Source organism: Amblyomma mixtum, chromosome 5 (assembly GCF_055824585.1).
Source record: "Amblyomma mixtum isolate Tamu chromosome 5, ASM5582458v1, whole genome shotgun sequence".
Classification (NCBI taxonomy): domain Eukaryota; kingdom Metazoa; phylum Arthropoda; class Arachnida; order Ixodida; family Ixodidae; genus Amblyomma; species Amblyomma mixtum.
Genome location: NC_143016.1, coordinates 194,932,096 through 194,950,307, shown reverse-complemented (window position 1 = coordinate 194,950,307; position 18,212 = coordinate 194,932,096). Strand labels below are relative to the sequence as shown.

The following is an 18,212-nucleotide window of genomic DNA, read 5'->3' as shown; positions in this document are numbered from 1 at the left end:
GCCACGAGCGCGAAACTGAGTGTTCCAACGCAGCGCTGCATGACCCTCGTCAGGTCAGCGGCAGTTCGGTCGACCCCTCGTGCGCAGAAAGAACGCGTACGGTTCCGCAAGCCCTGACGTGGTCACGCTTTGCTCTCTTCGGAAATGTAGAGAAGAAGGTGGCAAGGTGACCGGACGTATGGCTTTCGCTCTTTCCCTTCCATGCAACACACTCACTGGATTTTTTTTTGCTTTACGGGAAATATGGTGCTAGTCGCATGAAAGCTGTTGCTGCTTTGTCGTTGTGTTACTCTCTTGACATCAAGAGGATGGTGTGTGGGACATATAATTTCAAGTGTGACGCTATCGAACCGTTGTCGTGTCGGCCGACAAAAGTGCGCTTATTGCAAAGAGCCTTCTGCGCCACAGACACACTGGCGAGTGTTTTTTTTCGTGTTCCATTTCACTTTCAAGTAGTTGTATGTTTGCCGGAGCGAAAGGGCATACACAGAAAACTGCGCCTGGAAGTCGCAGATACCAATGAAATTAAAACGATATAGCGCTTCTATTTCACGGAAAGTTGCGTTGAGGTTTCGTAATCTGCCGGCATTGGCAACTGTCGGTACGACAGCGGAAGCAAGAAGCACGCAGGGGAACGTGTCTGAAAGCAAGAAGCACACAGGTGAGCGTGTTATTGTGTTTTCGTTATCGCGGTGAACGAGGAACTTGTTACTGTTGCAATTTTTTTTAATAGAAAATTGCGGACGCCGCAGGTTCTGGCGCCGTTCTTTCCTCTCACTATGGCACTTAAGCAGCCCGTTGTGCATTACGGCGGTATGGGCCGGGCACTTTATCTTTATATTTTCCCACCCTAATCTCTGTTCCACTTAAACAAGGTCTTCGTGCACTGCTGGGCTATCAAGATGCGTTGAAGGTTTGCCCGTGCAGTTCAAGTACGTGATCTCGGTGCATGAGCATCAGGCTCTAATGAAACAGGGCGTGTTATCAAGCCGCGATCTTAAGCTCACGCTAGATAAATTTCTCATGCTTCCATTGCACGATCACACCTCTTTAAATGTCACTGATAAGGAGAGGTTAATCAACGTGTACAAATGTATGCTTGTGGCGTATTCTGGCAAAGTGAGCAAGGAATATATTTTTAAATACAGTCAGACTGGGTCTAAAGGAGCTGCAGTAACCGAAATTTTAGTCATCAGTCAATGCATGCCTTATCATGATTTATTTATTAGTGGGGAGGTGTGGGGGGCCTAAAAGGCAAACATGTATTGTTACCTCGATGATGGGATCATTTAGGAAAGACTTTTCCCGAGCATAGCGAAAGACTAGGTATGGTGCTCTCCTGCGACGCACGAGCTGGACTGGTCATCAACTCCAAGAAATGCAAATTTGGTGAACGGCAAACCCTTGTCCTCGGGTTTCTTGTCAACAAGGACGGTATCATGCTCGGCCCACAGAAGATAGCTGCCGTACGGGAGTTCGTACAACTACGTTCTTTGAAACACCTTAGACGAGTGATGGGCCCCTGCTTCTATTTCCGCCGCGTCGTCCAAGGCTTCGCCAAAGTCGCTCATAAGCTGACTTCCCTACTTAATAAAGACTCCCCGTTGTATGGTCGTCTACTTGTGAGTCTGCCTCCCAGCAAGTGAAGTTTTGCTCCCTTCTGCGTTTATTTTGCGCCAATTTGACCCAGCGACGCCTACTGAACTCCACACCGACGGCAGCGCCGTGGGCGTCGGCGCAATTCCACAACGGCGCCCAGCACGTGGTCGCATACGGAAGTCGCACTTTGACAAAATCGGAAGGCAACTCTAGCGTGACGGAAGTCGGGTGTCTCGCTGTCCTCTTTGGTGTGTAAAAGTTGCGGCCCTATCTACATGGACACCATTTCAAGGTTGTTACAGACCATCATTCGGTGGGTCGATTTGTTGACATCCGCGTTGCTTCCGGTCTACTCGCTCGCTGGGACTTCCGCCTACAAGAATTTGACTTTACTGTGGCGTATAAGAGCGGTCGCCCCCAAGCTATTGCCGCCTTTTTGTCCCGTTTCCCTCTACCAGACACGGCGAGTTGCGAAGAGGACTTCGATGACTGTTTATCTTCTCTCTACGCGAAGTTTCCCGGCCTCGGGACTTTTCAGCGCAAGGATACTAGTCTCCAACCGTTGTTCGATCAAGACTGTACGTAGGCTCCTGTCGCGCCGTTCGTCATATCGGAGGGGTGCTCTTTAAGAACTATTCCATGGGCGGTGCGCGTCTGCTTTTGGTTGTCCCCGCCAGTCTTAGTGGCATTTTCGTTCATGCCATGCACAGCGATATTGCTACCGGTCATCAAGGGCTTCTCGTACGTTCTACAGAACACGGCGTTCTTACTGGCCTGGACTTTACAAGACAATTAAGCAATACGTTGCCGGCTTTCTGCAGTGTCAATGCTTTAAAGGGACAGTGAGGAGAGCACTATTAATATTTTTTTTATAGCAAAATCCGATAGTTCGGCATGTCATGGCTTTGTTGCCACTTGGCCGGCAGCGAAAGATGCATTTATTTCTAAGAAATTTGGATTCGAAGTTGAAAAACTTTTTCCCGCCGCTCTGATTCAAACTTGGGATTCTCCTATGACGGCACAGGACTAAGTGACGTGAAACATGACGTGAACATGACGTAACGCAGACTCCGTGATTTCTGACGGCCAGCAGTGCGGCCTAGCAGCAGCCGAAACGAAAGCTACCGCCTGCCGCACGTTGAAGGCATCTATCGGCTATTGCGGCCGTCGCTACAGTCGCTTCGCTTACGTTTGCACTGGCGTTTTGCCAGCGTTACGATGGATCTCGTTCTCGAAGTCGTCAACGAAGTTCTCGGAAATAGACACCTTTAGCATACCATGTACCTTGTTACCGCTAGCGGAATACCGGGAGCCCGCCTAACGCCGGTGAGCGGGCGCTGATTGGTCCCGATGCTTCAGGCGCGCGCGTAGCTGCCGGGCACGTGGCGCCATCTGGCGACGTCAAGATTTGCGCATGCATTGGCTGTGCCTCAGTGATTTGTGGCTTCTCGGGTCCTAGACTTGCTAGAACCATTGGTTCTAACAACACTGCTTTGTCCTATGACGTCATCACGCTTGTACTTGCGAGTTTGGCCTGTGGCGGCGATACCTGTATTTTGGTTCATGCTCTTTTCTACGTTACAAGAGCTTTGTTGTCAGTATGAGTTGTGTTTTTGTAATCAGGAGCTGGTATTCTGCCGATACAAGCCAACTTAAATTTCTCCTCAGTGTCCCTTTAAGCATCGCATTGCATCGCCCGCAGGCTTGTTGCAATCGGTCAAACCACCTCAATACCCTTGTGAGCAGGTCAGAGTTTACATGCTTGTTTCGCTTCCCAAGTCTACCGCGGGCCAACGCTGGATTGTTGTTTGCGTCGACTACTTGACTCGCTAGTGGAGACAGCTGCTCTCGTGTCCGCCGAAGCAACAGACGTCTTTTTGCCTCACTCGGTGAACCTTCGGCACAGCGGTCCTGGAGTCGTAATCAGCGACTGTGGGCACCAGTTCACTGACGACGTCGTGGCAGAACTACTACGGCTCTGCATCTGTGACCATCCTTATTCGGCGCCCTATCATCCGCAAAAGAATGCCCTGACGGAGCGCATCAACCGCACCCTCAAGAACATGTCGTCCCTGTATGTAGCGGCCGACCATAAGAACTGGGACCTCGTGCTAACGTTTGTCACGTACGCCTACAGCGCTGAAAAACACGTCACTGGTTACTGCCCGTTCTTTCTTCTTTACGCCTGCAACCCACGCACCTTTCTGGACACGATTGTTCCCTTTTCTCAGCAATCATTCATTATTACAGCGCAAAGACGGCACAGAACAAGAAGGGGACACACAGCGCAGTTGTGACCCATTCTTGTTCTGTGTAGGTAACCAACTCGCCCAAAATGTATTATTTCTCAACAACCTGTTCTGTCCCTTTCGCGGACCCTTTGCCATGCGGAAGAAGCGCGACGAATAGTCCGCCTCCGAACGCTCAGAACACTAGTTCGCACCAAGGGCCGTTGCGACAGTGGACACATTGCGGTGAGCCCGGTGACTACGTTTGGCTCTGGACTCCACTGCGTCGATGGGGCCTCTACCAGAAATTCCTCGTAAAGTGCTGCGGCCCTTTCGTTGTTCTCGATTGCCCCAGTGACCTCAACTACACAATATTCAAAGTTACCCAGGTAATCCCCGCTCCCGCAAGACCCAGGTTGTTCACGTAGCCCGTTTGAAACGCTGCGGGCACAACGCTGACCAACTCGCTCGAGGACTAGCTTCGAATGCCCCGGGCGAAGAGATACGCCGCGCTGCGGCCGCTGCCGCACCGTTGTGCAGTGCGGCAGACGTGCGGACAGCCGTGGACGCAAGTTTAGGTGCTTTTGGGATTACGCGTAGTGACCGGGACCGGACGGACGACTGTGAGAGCGACGGGACAGCGGCAAATAGATCAGTTCTTTCTTGTATATTTTATGAGTAGGGTGTGTTTAGATTTAGGCATGTTAGGGGAAGTGCAGGCTAAAGTGCCGAATTTATGTCACTGACCTATAACGGCCGGGTCAACTCCGGCCGGCAGCTAGAGATTTTCAGCGCTCATTTCTGAGAACTTTTTTACATAGGTAGTTATTTCTTTTGTTAGGTTATCAGCATTTTCCGTAGGCAGAATTTTATTTGGGCACGTGTTTGTAAGTGATTTTGTTTTTGAGCCTGCAGATATTCTAGGATTTTGTGGTAGCAACAATGGAGTGCAGCTAAGATGGTCAAGCAACTTAAGGTTATATGGAAGGAGTCTGAGGCGTCGGCAGCAGAATTCGAAAGTTAGGAGGGATGGAGAGAGTACCCTAGTGCTTATCGGTGGTGTCTCAAACATGAGGAGGTGCAGAAGAGCTATATTGGAGCCTGTAAAAGGCGGGTAACACCCGGGTATTCGCTGGGAGGACAATGCACGCGGTACTGAGATAGACAAAAAGAACTTTCTAAGAATGTGGTGGGGCGTAATTTGGTAGCGGTAGCGGCGGGGCTAAATGATGTCCTGAATGGTGACGCCGCACAAGTAGTGGAGATATTAGCTGAGGGCGATAGCACAGCATGCGCAGATCGTGGTGTGCACTGTGCCGGAGGTGCAAGGAAGGAACCGAGATGTTGCCAAGGACGCGGCGACTCTTAATCGAGAGCGAAAGAAGTTAGCCCTGGAGAAAGGATTTAAAGTGGCAGACATAAACAGGAAAGTGCACACAGCAGGCTTTGGCAGAGTCTTTACACGAGATGGCATCCATTATAGCGTCTTGAGAAAAAACAGCGCTTGCAGACAAAGGACCAGAACAAGAAGGACACACAACTGCGCTGCGGAACGGTCGGAGCAGCGATCGGCTGACGCCTGGCAGGCAGGGCGGTAGCTTATTTAGGGGGTCCACGGCTGCTCAGGGCATAGGGGCATGTAGAAGCAAAGTAGAAAGTGTAATAATGGCGGTGAGCCCAACACAATTGCCACTAGGAGGTCCGGGAAGAAAACTACTAAAAAAAAATTTAACAGTAGGATAAGGAATAAGCAAGTGGTAGAAACAGAGCAAAATGGCTAGCAACAGAGAAGCAGTTTAAGGACGAAGAAGCAGGTATGAACGCTCTATGTCACATCTCAGGTATCTAGAAGCACCGCCGTTAATCGACGGCTTTTTCTGGGAAGGGCACTGCAGAACAACAGTGGAGAAAAAGGAGGAGAGGTAGGTATGCTGATACATCAAGGAACAAATCGCGAAAGAATAAAATCATTTTTCAAACAACATGGCTGAGTATCAGGTACAATTACCGATAAAAGGACACGGCTGGGGGTAGTTTATTTAAGGACAGGGGACAGGCAAGAAAATAAGGCTACAAAAGCAAAGGCTACAAAAGCAATTGAGAAGAACTTTAAGCGCTCGCTTCTTAAGCCAGCTAAGGCTAAGAGTAGGGCAATTGCAGTTGCTAAAAGAGTACAAGCTGGACAGGCTGGGGAAGGAGGTGAACAACTGCAAATAAGATGCACTGAAAGTTTTCTTCAACGCAAAAACTCACAAGCCCAAATGTCCCTTCAGAGCCATTATCACAGAGCGACACAGCTGGCAGGCACGTCTAGGCAGGTTCCTCCAGCGTCACCTGAACAGCCTTTGTACTGTGGACCCTTTTAAAGTCGCCTCCTCAGCCGTCTTAGTTGACATCCGACGGAGTGACGTGTGCGGTGCAAACTCTGCGTTTTCAGTGGATGTAGAGGAACTTTTTTACTCGGTGCCGCACAATGAACTGTTCATTGCTGTGAGAGAGTGTATTGAAGAGGCGGGTGAGGTGTCTTTTCAGAATTCATGTGGTGTTAGTATTGAATCATTTCTGGAACTCTTGGCCCTGTACCTCAATTCTACAATCATAAGCTACAAAGAACATTTCTATGTCCAGAAATGCGGGATTTGCATTGGCTCAAGTGTCGCCCCTGTGCTATGTGAAATTTTTCTTGCCAAGTTTGGACGTTTGCTTCAGTCTCAGTTGAACGATGAGCGCGTTGTACGTGTCTTTAGATATGTAGATGATTTCCTGGTTGTTCTCAACCTTTCGTCTAGAGATGACTTGAGTGTAGTTGCAGACTCGATTTTAACCCGATTCAAAGCTATCATGAAGTCACTGAATTTTTCCATAGAACTTCCGGCTCACGATTCCATTCAGTTTTTAGATATTCACCTGTATTTTAATTCTGTTGGTCAGTTTTGCTGGGCTTACGAGCCATGGTCCAAGAAAGCGCTACTACCTGACGACTCTTCTCATTCGAAGCTCATTAAGCAATGCATAACAGCCACATGTCTCAGGTCGGCGCTCCTCTAGTCATGTCCGCACAAAGTTGGTAGTAGTTTTGACAACCAGGTTCAAAGACTTAAAGAAGCAGGCTTTCCTGGCGATGTTATTGTGGCTGTCGCAGAAACTCTAAAGAAAAAGTTACACAAAGCAAGAGAACACATCCAGTTATCTAAGATAAATGTACCGGGACAACAGAAAAGGAAGTTTGAAGTTATGCCCTATGTACACAGGCTCTCGCACAACTTGAAGAGAGTGGCAGCAAAATTTCGTATTGATGTGGTATTTTCAGCTCCCCTCAAGCTTGCAAAGCTTTGCGCTCTGGCAGATCATGAGAGCGTCAAGAATTCAGGGTGTAGCACAAAACACAAAAAGCCGCACGTCTCATGCGCCACAGATATTGTTTATCAGATTCCTCTATGCTGCGAAAGTGTGTACATTGGGCAGACGGGCAGATGCCCAAACGTGAGGCTGAGTGAACACGCATCTTCGCTTCGTCAGCAAACTGATGAGCACTTGCCAAAGCATTGCAAGAGCTGCCCAGGTTGCTTTCCCTCTTTGAACCGCACGAAGATCTTAGGAAGGGGTAAAGATCAATTGGCGAGGGAAATCTTGGAAGCTCATGAAATATCCCAACGCGGTAGTGACACGTGCATTAGCACACCTTCTATTTATCTAATGGAAAAAGAAACTTTCTGAGACGCACTTAATGTTTGTAAACAGTCTTCATGACCGGTGGCTATTCCTCCCCTTTTCGTCTCTTTTTCTTTTACCGGATTTTTTAGATTATCACAGTTTTGCCATTATTTCAAGTTTGCGCATGCGTGTCTTTGCTCGACAAGGGATGTGTCTTTCGTTTATCGATTTCATTCAGTTGTAAGTTGGAGCCCTGTCCTGTCCTCATCTTTCTGTGTCCTGTTTAAACGCTACGTTTGTTCCTTCAGATTAAGAAAATAAGAATCTGGTTAAGTGTCTCAGTGACGATATAAAGCAGTTTGGAAGCGGTGCCGATATTATTCGGCGGGTTGACATGAATGGTCACATAGATGATCTGGATGGATACAGAGATTGTAAGCATAAGTTAAATGCTAGACTTCTGTGAGCACCACAACCTAGTGATTGTAAAGAGAGAAATTAAATCCCGAAAGACGCGGGTTCGATCCCGGCCGCGGTGGCTGAATTTCTTGAAGGCGAAATTCTAGAGGCCCGTGTGCTGTGCGATGTCAGTGCACGTTAAAGAACCCCAGGTGGTCTAAATTTCCGGAGCCCTTCACTACGGCGTCTCTCATAGCCTCAGTTGCTTTGGGACGTTAAACCCCAATAAACCAACCAAACCAAACCAAACCAGAAATTAAATGCAAGGGGGACAATAACGTTCAAATTCCTTAACAGGCGGACAATCACTGACTACTGCCTAATGATGCAGCGCATCTATAGCAAGCTCCAAATCGTGGAAAGAGACGAAGAGGGCAAGTACAGCCTGGGAAGTGATTATCAACATATTAGTCTACAGTTGGGAGCCCTGATCAAAAGAGAAATGCAGCGAAGTCAAAAAGACAGCGCAAAATTAAGAGACGAACAAATAGCGCTAATAGCAGCCGACATAGAGGAAGCAATTGAGAAACGCCCAATGGAAAACTGAGATTACATTCAGAACTACTCATGAATACAAAAATAAAGTAAGTAAAAGTAGTAAACTGCTGGAGAGGAAAGAGGAAGTCACAACGTAGATGGAATGAGGATATTAAGCAGTACACCGAACAACGACGGGTGGCTTCAGGGGAACACACAGAAGCAAAGAGGGCGTAGTTGTCTGAAGAGTAAATAGGTCAAAACGGGAATCATATCGACAACCGAAACGCACGTGCAGGTCCTTCTCCAGACTAAAATAAGGCAAAATCAAAACATATTGCTCGCAGTACTGAAAATCCGTTTTCGCAGGCCAGGAGGTAATGTGACCGGGTGCATAAAAAGTGATAAAACTCTTCGGCAACCTTCGAATAAATTAAAATCAATTTATAAACTGCCCTCCTGTGTAGCTTCGTGAATCCAGGGTTCGGCTTCTGACCTCAAGGTTGTAGGATTGTAGAGGGCCACAGCTGCCGTGTTTCCATTGCGGCGAAATATCGAAACGCCCGTGTGCTGTGCAATGTAAGTGCAGGTTAAATAATCGCAGGTGCTCGGAATTAATTAGGAGCCCTTTAGTACCGCCCCTCACAGCCCATATTTCACTTGAGAACATTAAGCTACTCAGGCTAGCTAGAGCGCAGGCTTATGTTGGCAGTCACATTCGTAGACGTGCCCACTTAGCGTAAAACTTTTAGCACGCTTGCGTGCCGTGATATTGGGCTTCAACTAGTCCCATATAACTGCACATGCCCCGCAGGTACGGTAGGCGTAAAAGTGCTGCTTGCACTGCGTAGACGTTTGTAGGTCAAGCTGATAATACGTCCCACAGAGCAGCTCGGTCATACAAGGAAGGAGTTTCGCGTCAACCGCCGCCGCCCTGAATGAGTAATTACTCAGTGCCGGTCTAAAGATTGCCGAGCAATGTCTCGAAAGGGGCGCGTGTTGCAGTGCTACCAAATGAGTGTTTGCGACCGTTTTTAATGAAAACATGCATACAAGCTTGAGAGACCAGTAAGGTTACTATAGTGATTTTAGTCTCTCAGGTTGTGTGCGCGTGACGGCGTAACTGCGTGCTAGAACAGTTTTTGTGTAGTGTTCATCGCTTCCGCTTAAAATGTCCGGACAGAGCAATTTTCAACACCCTCTGTAATGCGAAGATAGCAACAGCCAACAAGAGGCAACACACAGAGCCTCCTGTCATGTGTCATCTCTGTTCGTTGTATCTCGTTGACTGTTGCAATATTTGAGCTATTAACCGACTGGCTCAGGTGCGGATTGCCCTGTATAATCAATCCTATATAGTTCCATGAACAAAAATAGGCACGAAAAGAAAACTGGACGGCGGAGAGGTGTGTTGTCTCCATTCCAGAGTCCTGTTTTCTTCTGGCGCGTTTATTTTTTTTGTTCGTGGAACCTTGCACTAAGCGCCCTAAACAACCACACTTCTCCAGAGTTTGCATTGCTCTGTTGGAAATGACCTCAGACCGCGTGAAAGCGTCAGGACAGAGTTTTCTTGCCGGTTTAAAGAAAACCTGGTAATATGCAGGGAACAACGTGTCAGAATCTAGGTCAGTAAAGGCACCTGGTGCAAGCATTTAGTTACATATTATCCAGTCATGGGGATGTTGCTATAAAAACTAGAAACTCATTGCGTAACCTCCATTAATAAATGGGTCGCAGTTACATCATTCACCGCCATATTTCAAAACTGAGCAATACTGCTGAAAGTAATATTGAATTATGCACAAGGAAAATGTGAAAATTATCTCTTAAACGATAGACAAGAGGTGTGCGGACTAATTTCAGTTCATAAGCTAGTGCACAGAGAAACAGGCTTACCATCGCGGTGGCCCAGTGGTTATGGCGCTTGGCTGTTGACCCGAAGGTCGCGGGTTTGATGCCGGTCCCGTTTCGATCGAGGCGAAATGCTTGAGGTCCGTGTACTGTGCTTCGCGGCAGTACAAGTTAATGAACCCTAGGTGGCGGAAATTTCCGGAGCGCTCCGCCACGGCGCCTCTCATAGCTTGAGTCGCTTTCGGACGATAAACCCCACAAACCCAACAGAAAGAGACATCGTCATTTTACCACGACATTGAATGCATTCCGCTTTGGTTCCTGCAGTGCTTTCATGGTCTTGTTTTTTAATGGTGCTGCTATTTATGGCCTTTTGTGAAGTTTGATCTTACTGTATGCCCTATATTATCTATTTGCTGTTACAGCTACCGTATCGCTACTGCTACTGTTCCTGTTACGACAACTTTGTGGTGAGAATGTGGTGTGTGATTTCAGAAGCGCGTATCCACTTAAAACTCCATTTCGACAGCTGTGGCACTCTACAGCCGAGCCATTAGGCTATCGCGGGCCAAGCCCGGAGCCGCTTTTATATAGCATGAAATGTTGTGTGCAGTGACTATTGCTTCCATCAAAGTGATTATAGCTGGTAAAGTTTCGCCACAACACTATTTATTGCGTATAAGCTCATTCTCCCAGCAGATTATTGCTTCCTGATAACACATTTTGGATGAAAAGGGAATCGAGGGATCATCGATGATTCCAGGGTACCCGAGGTTATCAAGGTAGGACGATGTTTTGGCATGTTCCATGCCCTTCCAGTCGAAATCTTCAGATTGTGTGGTTTCGTTTGGAGTGCACACAACATTACAAACCAAAAATTAGGAAGGAAGAAGTGTGTGCCGAGTGTTCTATTTTTAGTCTTTGTCACTGCCGCACAGGCACTACGTGCTTTGCGTATCACTTTGACAGTATGTGGTGATCGAGGCATGTGTCTCGACAGCACACGGCCGTTTAACTTCTGCACCTCTACCTTACATCGTCCACGTTTCCGAACTGTGAAATAGCTTATTCTGAGCCAAATGTTGCACACAGAGAGGGATAGTACTTCGTTGACTATGGACACAGATCCAGACGATTTGCTTTTACCGACATGCCCGGCATGCCCGGTAAGCTTCGAAGTATACAATCCTGGCCTGCCCTATATTCCTGCGGAGCGCAGTGCACGCAGCGGTTTTTAGGAGGTCTGTTCTGTTGCAGGCGTCGGCTACAAAGTGCAGCTCAGCACCAAGACAGTGGACTTCGAACTGGGGGCCATAATGGCCGTCGTGCGGGAGACGGCTCCCAACGCACTGGTCAAAGACGTGAAGCAGGGCAGCGTCACCATAGGGCTGCAGACACTGGAGCACCAAGGATTCGCCGCCATGTTCCGCAAGCTGGAGGAAGAGGCCGAGCAGTGGGGCATCGAGAACATCGTCGTTACAGTGGCCACCATGAAGGACGCGTACATCACGTGAGAGACCGTGGTCTTTTTTGCGTACTCTGAATGGAATGAAGCGAACCGGCTGCGCGTTTTTCTCCAATTTAATGTGTTACCCCTGTGACAGCCTTTAAGCAAAAAGTGCCGGGCGTCGTCGTGCGAAGCCCCTATTGGAGGAGGACAAAGGGGAGAGAGGGAGATGCCCCTTACTACAGTCAGGGGAGAGGTTGGAGCAGACGGGTGGCGAGAGGGACACCACGGCCGCCAATCAGAGTCGAGGGGTGGGGAGAGTGGAGCTGGGGGTACTGCATGCCACAATCGGATTGGATCGAGATTGTGGAGCTTGGATACGAAGTGTCAAACGGTGATTGAAGCCATCTGCTCGCACGATCTGAACCTGTCAGTGGGAGCTGCTGCTCCGTCCAGGGCAACAAAATTGCTATCGCATACTGAGCCGCATGAATCGCTTATATTGCGTGCGAATTTTTTCTGTTCCACAAAGCCAGATGGTAGGCTCTACCACGGATCTCATCGTGTTTCATGATACTTGTACCGAAACGCATTTGCATATAATTTAATGTAAAAAATGTACTTCATTTTCACCCAAACAGGCCACGCCAGGTGTGTTTAACATTTTTGCGGTGAGTTCAAAGTGCGAGGTTAAGCACTCATAAAGGGGGAAAAGTTATAATTACAGAAGCTGTCCGTAAACTTTTAATGCGCAGAGTGCAACCAACTGCAATATGTAGCCTTTATAGATTAAGAGGAAGCACTTGACTCAGTTGACATCTCAGCACTCATGCAGGCATTGCGGAATGGGAGTGTTGGAAAGCCTCATGTAAAAATACTGGAAGATATCTATAGCGGGCACACAGCTACCATAGTCCCCCACAAAGTCAGGAATAAAATTCCACTAAGAAAGGATATCAGGCAGGGAGACTTCATATCTCCAATGCTTTTCACCGCCTGTTTACAGGGGGTCCAGAAGAGCGTGCCTGTCGGGCAAGATGGCTTTGCATGATATGAACGCAGTGGGCGCAGAACTTAGACGAGACTGAGAAGAAACACATACGACGACCGACGAGCGCTACTACCAACTGTTTAATGGGGTGTGACACAAGGAATATGAAGCAAAAAAAAAAACTTCTAGCATGCGCAAACACAGTGGAGGCACGCACATCAAACAACCGCGTTTCGATTACGGCAAAAAATAATTAGAATAAGCAGATTGAGCGCAATAAATATGCAAAGAAGCATCACTCGCGCAGCGATCGATAGCCTTTTAATGTGGAAGGCCTCCAGCACCAGCCGAGCTTTCACATTAGCGTTCCTGCCTGCAATCTTAGTGTTCTTAAGTTTAGCCCTACACGTGCTGATGCAGGAAGAAATATGCCGTTCAAGATTTGACGTTCTGCCGTCGTCGACGTTCTGTCGCATTAGTGACCGACTACGGGAGTACGAGAAAAGTTTAGAAAATAACGACAGAACGTCAACTCTTGTTTAGTAAAAATCTATTTAGTCTGTCAGAACAGGAATCTTGACAGTGAAAGCGCTCAAAAGGACAAGGACGACAGAAAAGGAAAGACATACAAAGCGCTTCTTGTCGTCCTTGTCTGTCGTCCTTTTCTGTCGTCCTTGTTCTTTTGAGCGCTTTCACTGTCAAGATGGAAAACTAACTCGCCCACTCAATTCCATTATTCAGAACTGGAATATTCGAGGACGTCTTTGGAAATTCCCGCTAAATCACGACGAAAATTTGGTTTACAATAATTTTAGAAGGTATAAATATTTGCGCCTGGTTACGTACAGGGCCACCTGAATGTCAAATGAACAGCGCTGTTGGGATGTGACAAAGCACTTATAATCAGCAAATTTTTTATCGCAAATAGATAAGCATGAAGTTAACTCATTCGGAACCGCATTATGTTCGATTAAAAAGAAAAATCTGAAAACCTATATGTACATATTTGGAGCCCACTTTAGCAATTCATGCATGGCGCACACTTTGTGCTCACGGAATTTCATCGCCGTTAAAAAAAATGCGCAATTAAGTGTTTCCCTGGTCAAATGAAGTTGTTTCTGCAACAGAAGATCAGCTAATGTGTCGCTCACTGCAATATTCCACTACTTGAGAAAAAAAGCTGCCGCATTTATTGCAGATAGTGGTGCGGAGGGACCGGTTGCGCTCGAACTGGTAGCGAGGCGCGTTGTGTTGTGGTTGCTCACCTCAGTGAGCATGGTCCTCACTCTTCTTTAGCGTCTGCGCTAGTGGGTGCGGTGGCGTCACACGGCCGCGGTCCCTGGCCTTTGGCCGCAAATGAAAACGAAGAAGCGCTTGGGATTGGGCTCGTTGAAATATCCCCACATAATCTCTTTCATTCATCCTGGATGGTTTAAAAAACATCTATTTATACATTTATTGCCCTAGTGATGTTTTAAATGTACGACAGTTTCATTTGTTCTTAACGTTGTTTTCCCATTTACCACTTCTTCTGTTGCCCCTGGATGCCTTTTTCACATGTTCGTGTTTCGCTTTTTTTTCCTTTCTATTTTCATGTCTGATGTTATTTTAACTCCGTTTTTCATAAATTTCGTGTTCCTTCCATGTACTTATTTGCCTTGTACCGCGTTCTTGTACCGGTATTGTGATTTTTTTCGTTCTGCATATTTCTTTTTCGATTTGCCCCCCTCACCCAATGGTTTTCGGGGCCTGTGATGTGGAAATAAATAAATAAATAAATAAATAAATAAATACTTTGAAAGGCTGCGCTGTTAGGGCTAACAGGGACGGGTTAGAGAGACGAAACAGACTTTAAACGCAAGTTACCAAATGAGGTTTTATTCCGGAATATTAGAACGGAGGAAGCAAGTACACGTGACTGCGGTTCGGCAATAAAGAAAAAAGAAAACAATTGGAGCAAAATCGTGGTTTGAGCTAGTTGGTACATCTTCAAAACTTCACCACCGCTGCGACGAGGAACAAGAACAGAGAAGGAAGGACAAGGACAAGCGCTACTAACAACTGAAAGTTTATTTGAAAAAATACAGATTAGTAGCGCTTGTCCTTGTCCTTCCTTCTCTGTCTTTGTTCCTCGTCGCAGCGCTGGTGAAGTTATGAAAGAAAACAATAAACCACAGAAACACGCAGCGATGATAGAAGGAACTGCACAAAGTAACCAACCAAAGATTTCGTTCCCCTACGCTCCCAGTAGGTACACACGCTTAGGCGATACTCATGTTAATCGAGTATCAGTGTAAAATATCTATTTCCATACGAATGAGAGGAATGGACACAGAGCTCACGTAGCATTTTTATTTATATTCATGGGGATGGCCTCACAACGTCACGCCTTTTCTTTTAGTTTGCATGTGCCAAAGTTGCTGTGTTTGCAAAAGATGGTTGACACATTTATTTTAGTCAGTCATTGGCCAAGTTTACGAGAACCTTCAGAGAGCGGCAGTCCCTTCTGTGCTCGAAAAGCGTTTGAGACGGCGTCCAGTTTGTCCTACGTAGCACTTGCCGCGAGATAAAGGGATTTCACAAACTACCCCCATTGAGCACGGCACAAGAGGCGGAACATGACGAACACGACTGGGACGTTTTTGATGACCGCGTCGGTAAATAAAAAGGCACGCATGACTGGGCTAGTCAGTGCGTGGCATGCCCTCGACTGGCGTGTTGTTTTTCACTCTTGGCCGGGAAATGTTCCCGGCCCGGCTTATTACAACTGGTGACGAGCGATGTTGTTGGGAAGGTGGAACCGCTCGAGGTGGGTATGTCGGATTCCACCGAGTATCGTGAACGGGTGAAATTGTACTTCGCAGCGAAGGACATCGCTGAGACGAAGAAAACTGCTTTGTTTCTGACGTGCTGTGGATCAGAAACGTACTCGCTGCTGCGGAGCCTGCTAGCCCCTACGAAGCTTGCCGACACCACCTTGACTGCAATTTTCGACGCTCTGAACAAGCACTACTCGCCAAAGGTATCGGAGGTTGTGGCCAGTTTCAAGTTTTTTTCTCGACACCGTCGGGACGCAGAGTCAGTTGGCGACTTCATCGCATCAGTGAAGCAGCTTGCCGATGACTGCAAGTTCGCATCGTTTCGTGAGCGGATGCTGCGGGACCAAATCGTGAACGGAATCAACAATGTTACAATGCAGACTCGGCTGCTGGAAACGGCAGATTTAGAGTTTGAGACCGCAAAGAATACCGTCATTGCCATGGAGGCTGCACGGAAAGATTCCCGTGCATTATGTACTCAGCTACCTCAAGCGACGCCAGGGCAATCCAAGGAGTCTGCGAATTTTGTGAAAACCAAGCAGCAGGCAAGTGGGTCATGTTTCCGCTGTGGGGGGAATCATCGGCCACCCCAATGCCGTCACGTGAGCAGCGTTTGCTTCAAGTGCGAGCATAGAGGACATCTGGCCAGAGTATGCCGGTCAAGCACGTCACAGACTGCAAAAACGAGATTCCGGAATGGACCGAAACCTGTCCACATCCTGGACGACGAGTTGGCGGCGACGGAATACAGGCCGGAGAATGAGGGAGCGTACGACCTATGGACGCTCCAAGCGGCCGGGACAGAGACAATGCGTGTGGAAGTTTCCATCAATGGAGTGACTTTGGACGTGGAGCTTGACACTGGCGCTAGCGTGTCAACTATCAGCGAGAAGAAGTTTACGCAGCTGTTCCCCTCGGTGATACTGGAGACATCGGAGGTTCAGCTTCGAGGATTCTTCGGTGACACGAAGCCGGTGGTAGGCAAGCTTGTGGCAACCGTGCAGCTCGGTGAGAGCGAATATGTGCTGCCTTTGTTCGTCGTGAACGGCCCGTGCCCAACGTTGTTCGAAAGAAGTTGGATGAAAGAATTTCAGCTCGGAATTGGCAAGCCAGAAACAGTCAATGCGGTGACGTCCGTGGAAGAAGTGGTGAGTCAATTCCATGAAGTATTTGTATCGGGAAGTTGACCTGAATGACGAACGGCACAGTCAGGGAACAACCGGCAAGGTTTATTACGGTCCGTGCATATATAGGGCCGTGGGGAGAGAAGGCAGGGTTCAGAAGAAAGGGGGCAGTGGAGCACGTTGCACATGAGCTAGTGATAACAAACAGGCACCGGCACTGATATGATACATCCCCCTTCCTTTAACAAAAGAATCAGCCATTAGTGATTTGTTGAAAGTTCTTGTCATAGCCTAAACGCATGGGTTGCCTTGTGGGTCGTGTGGACCGCCTCGGCAGGAGAGGCTGTGCCGTCGGAGAAGTGGCTGTAGGATGCCGAGGTGATGAGGTGCCATGCTGATGCTGAGCTCCGGTTGGTAGCTCGTCAACAGAGTCACTGCCGTCCGATGAGCAAGAAGCAAATCGCTCCCTTGTTGCGAGCAAATGCTGCCGGTTGCGCCTCAAGATGCTTTCGCCGGTTTGAACGCGATGGGATCGCGGTCCGGCAGGTGATATCACTTTGGCTTTTATTTCCCATGAGGACCCTTTGATCCGTACGACGTCACCTTCTGCAAGGGATGGCAGGTTGCGGCTGTTCTGGCTCGACTGCTTGTGCTTGCTGACCTGGATGATCGGCTGCGGGTGGAAGTCGGGCAATGGGGTGCGAAGACTCCTTGCTTGAAGCAGCTCTGCAGGCGACCGGCCGTCTTCCAATGGACTCGTCCTGTAATTTAATACACCAAGCCAAAAGTCTTCATTTCGTTCGCTTGTCTTCTTAAGAATACTTTTGATCACCTGTACGCCCTTTTCAACAAGACCATTTGAGCGCGGAAACTGTGGGCTGGACGTAGTGTGATGAAAGTCATACAGTTTCGAAAAGCTTGCAAACTCGCGGCTAGAAAATTGAGGTCAATTATCGGTGCAATCTTCAGCTGGGATGCCATATCTTGAAAATATTGCACTCAGCTTTTCAATGACTGTGCTCGCACTCAGATCAGAGAGCTTCTCTACATCCGGAAAATTTGACATTGCGTCATAAGCACACAAATAGTACATTCCCCGTACTGAAATATATTTGCACCAACACGCTGCCAAGCTTGATTCGGCGTTGAACGAAGCATTAGTGGTTCTGCTGGCTTACTGTAAGCGTGCTTCCTGCAGATTACACATTTTTGGTTCAATGATTCTATGTCAGAGTTCATCCCAGGCCAGTAAACCAGTTGCCTAGCTCTTGCGTTGCTCTTGGCTATACCGAGGTGCCCTGCATGAATGCGCTGCAATATCTCGGCACGCATGCTTGTGGGAATTATGACCCTTGTGCCCTTCATGAGTACGCCGTTCAGAACTGATAGCTCCGCTGCGATAGGCTTAAAACACCCGTCTATAGGCCCGCCTGTCGACATGCTCTGTATCACACCCTGCAGATAGGGATCCGCCGATGTCTCGCGCACATGGCGCGTCATTGTTCTTTCACTCATGGTTGACGATAGTACATTGATGGCGTGCACTTCGACATCATCCGTATC

At 48.0% G+C, this 18,212-nt stretch overlaps 1 protein-coding gene across 1 annotated transcript in view; it reads left to right on the top strand.

Moving 5' to 3' along the window:
* LOC149345332 (phospholipid-transporting ATPase ABCA3-like) overlaps nucleotides 1–11,782 on the top strand; it is a 190,424-nt gene extending 178,642 nt beyond the window's left edge. Inside the window, exon 12 of the mRNA XM_089547410.1 lies at nucleotides 11,526–11,782. Coding sequence (XP_089403536.1) covers nucleotides 11,526–11,782 — 257 coding nt within the window. The remainder of the gene's footprint in view (nucleotides 1–11,525) is intronic.
* Nucleotides 11,783–18,212: the final 6,430 nt, after the last annotated feature.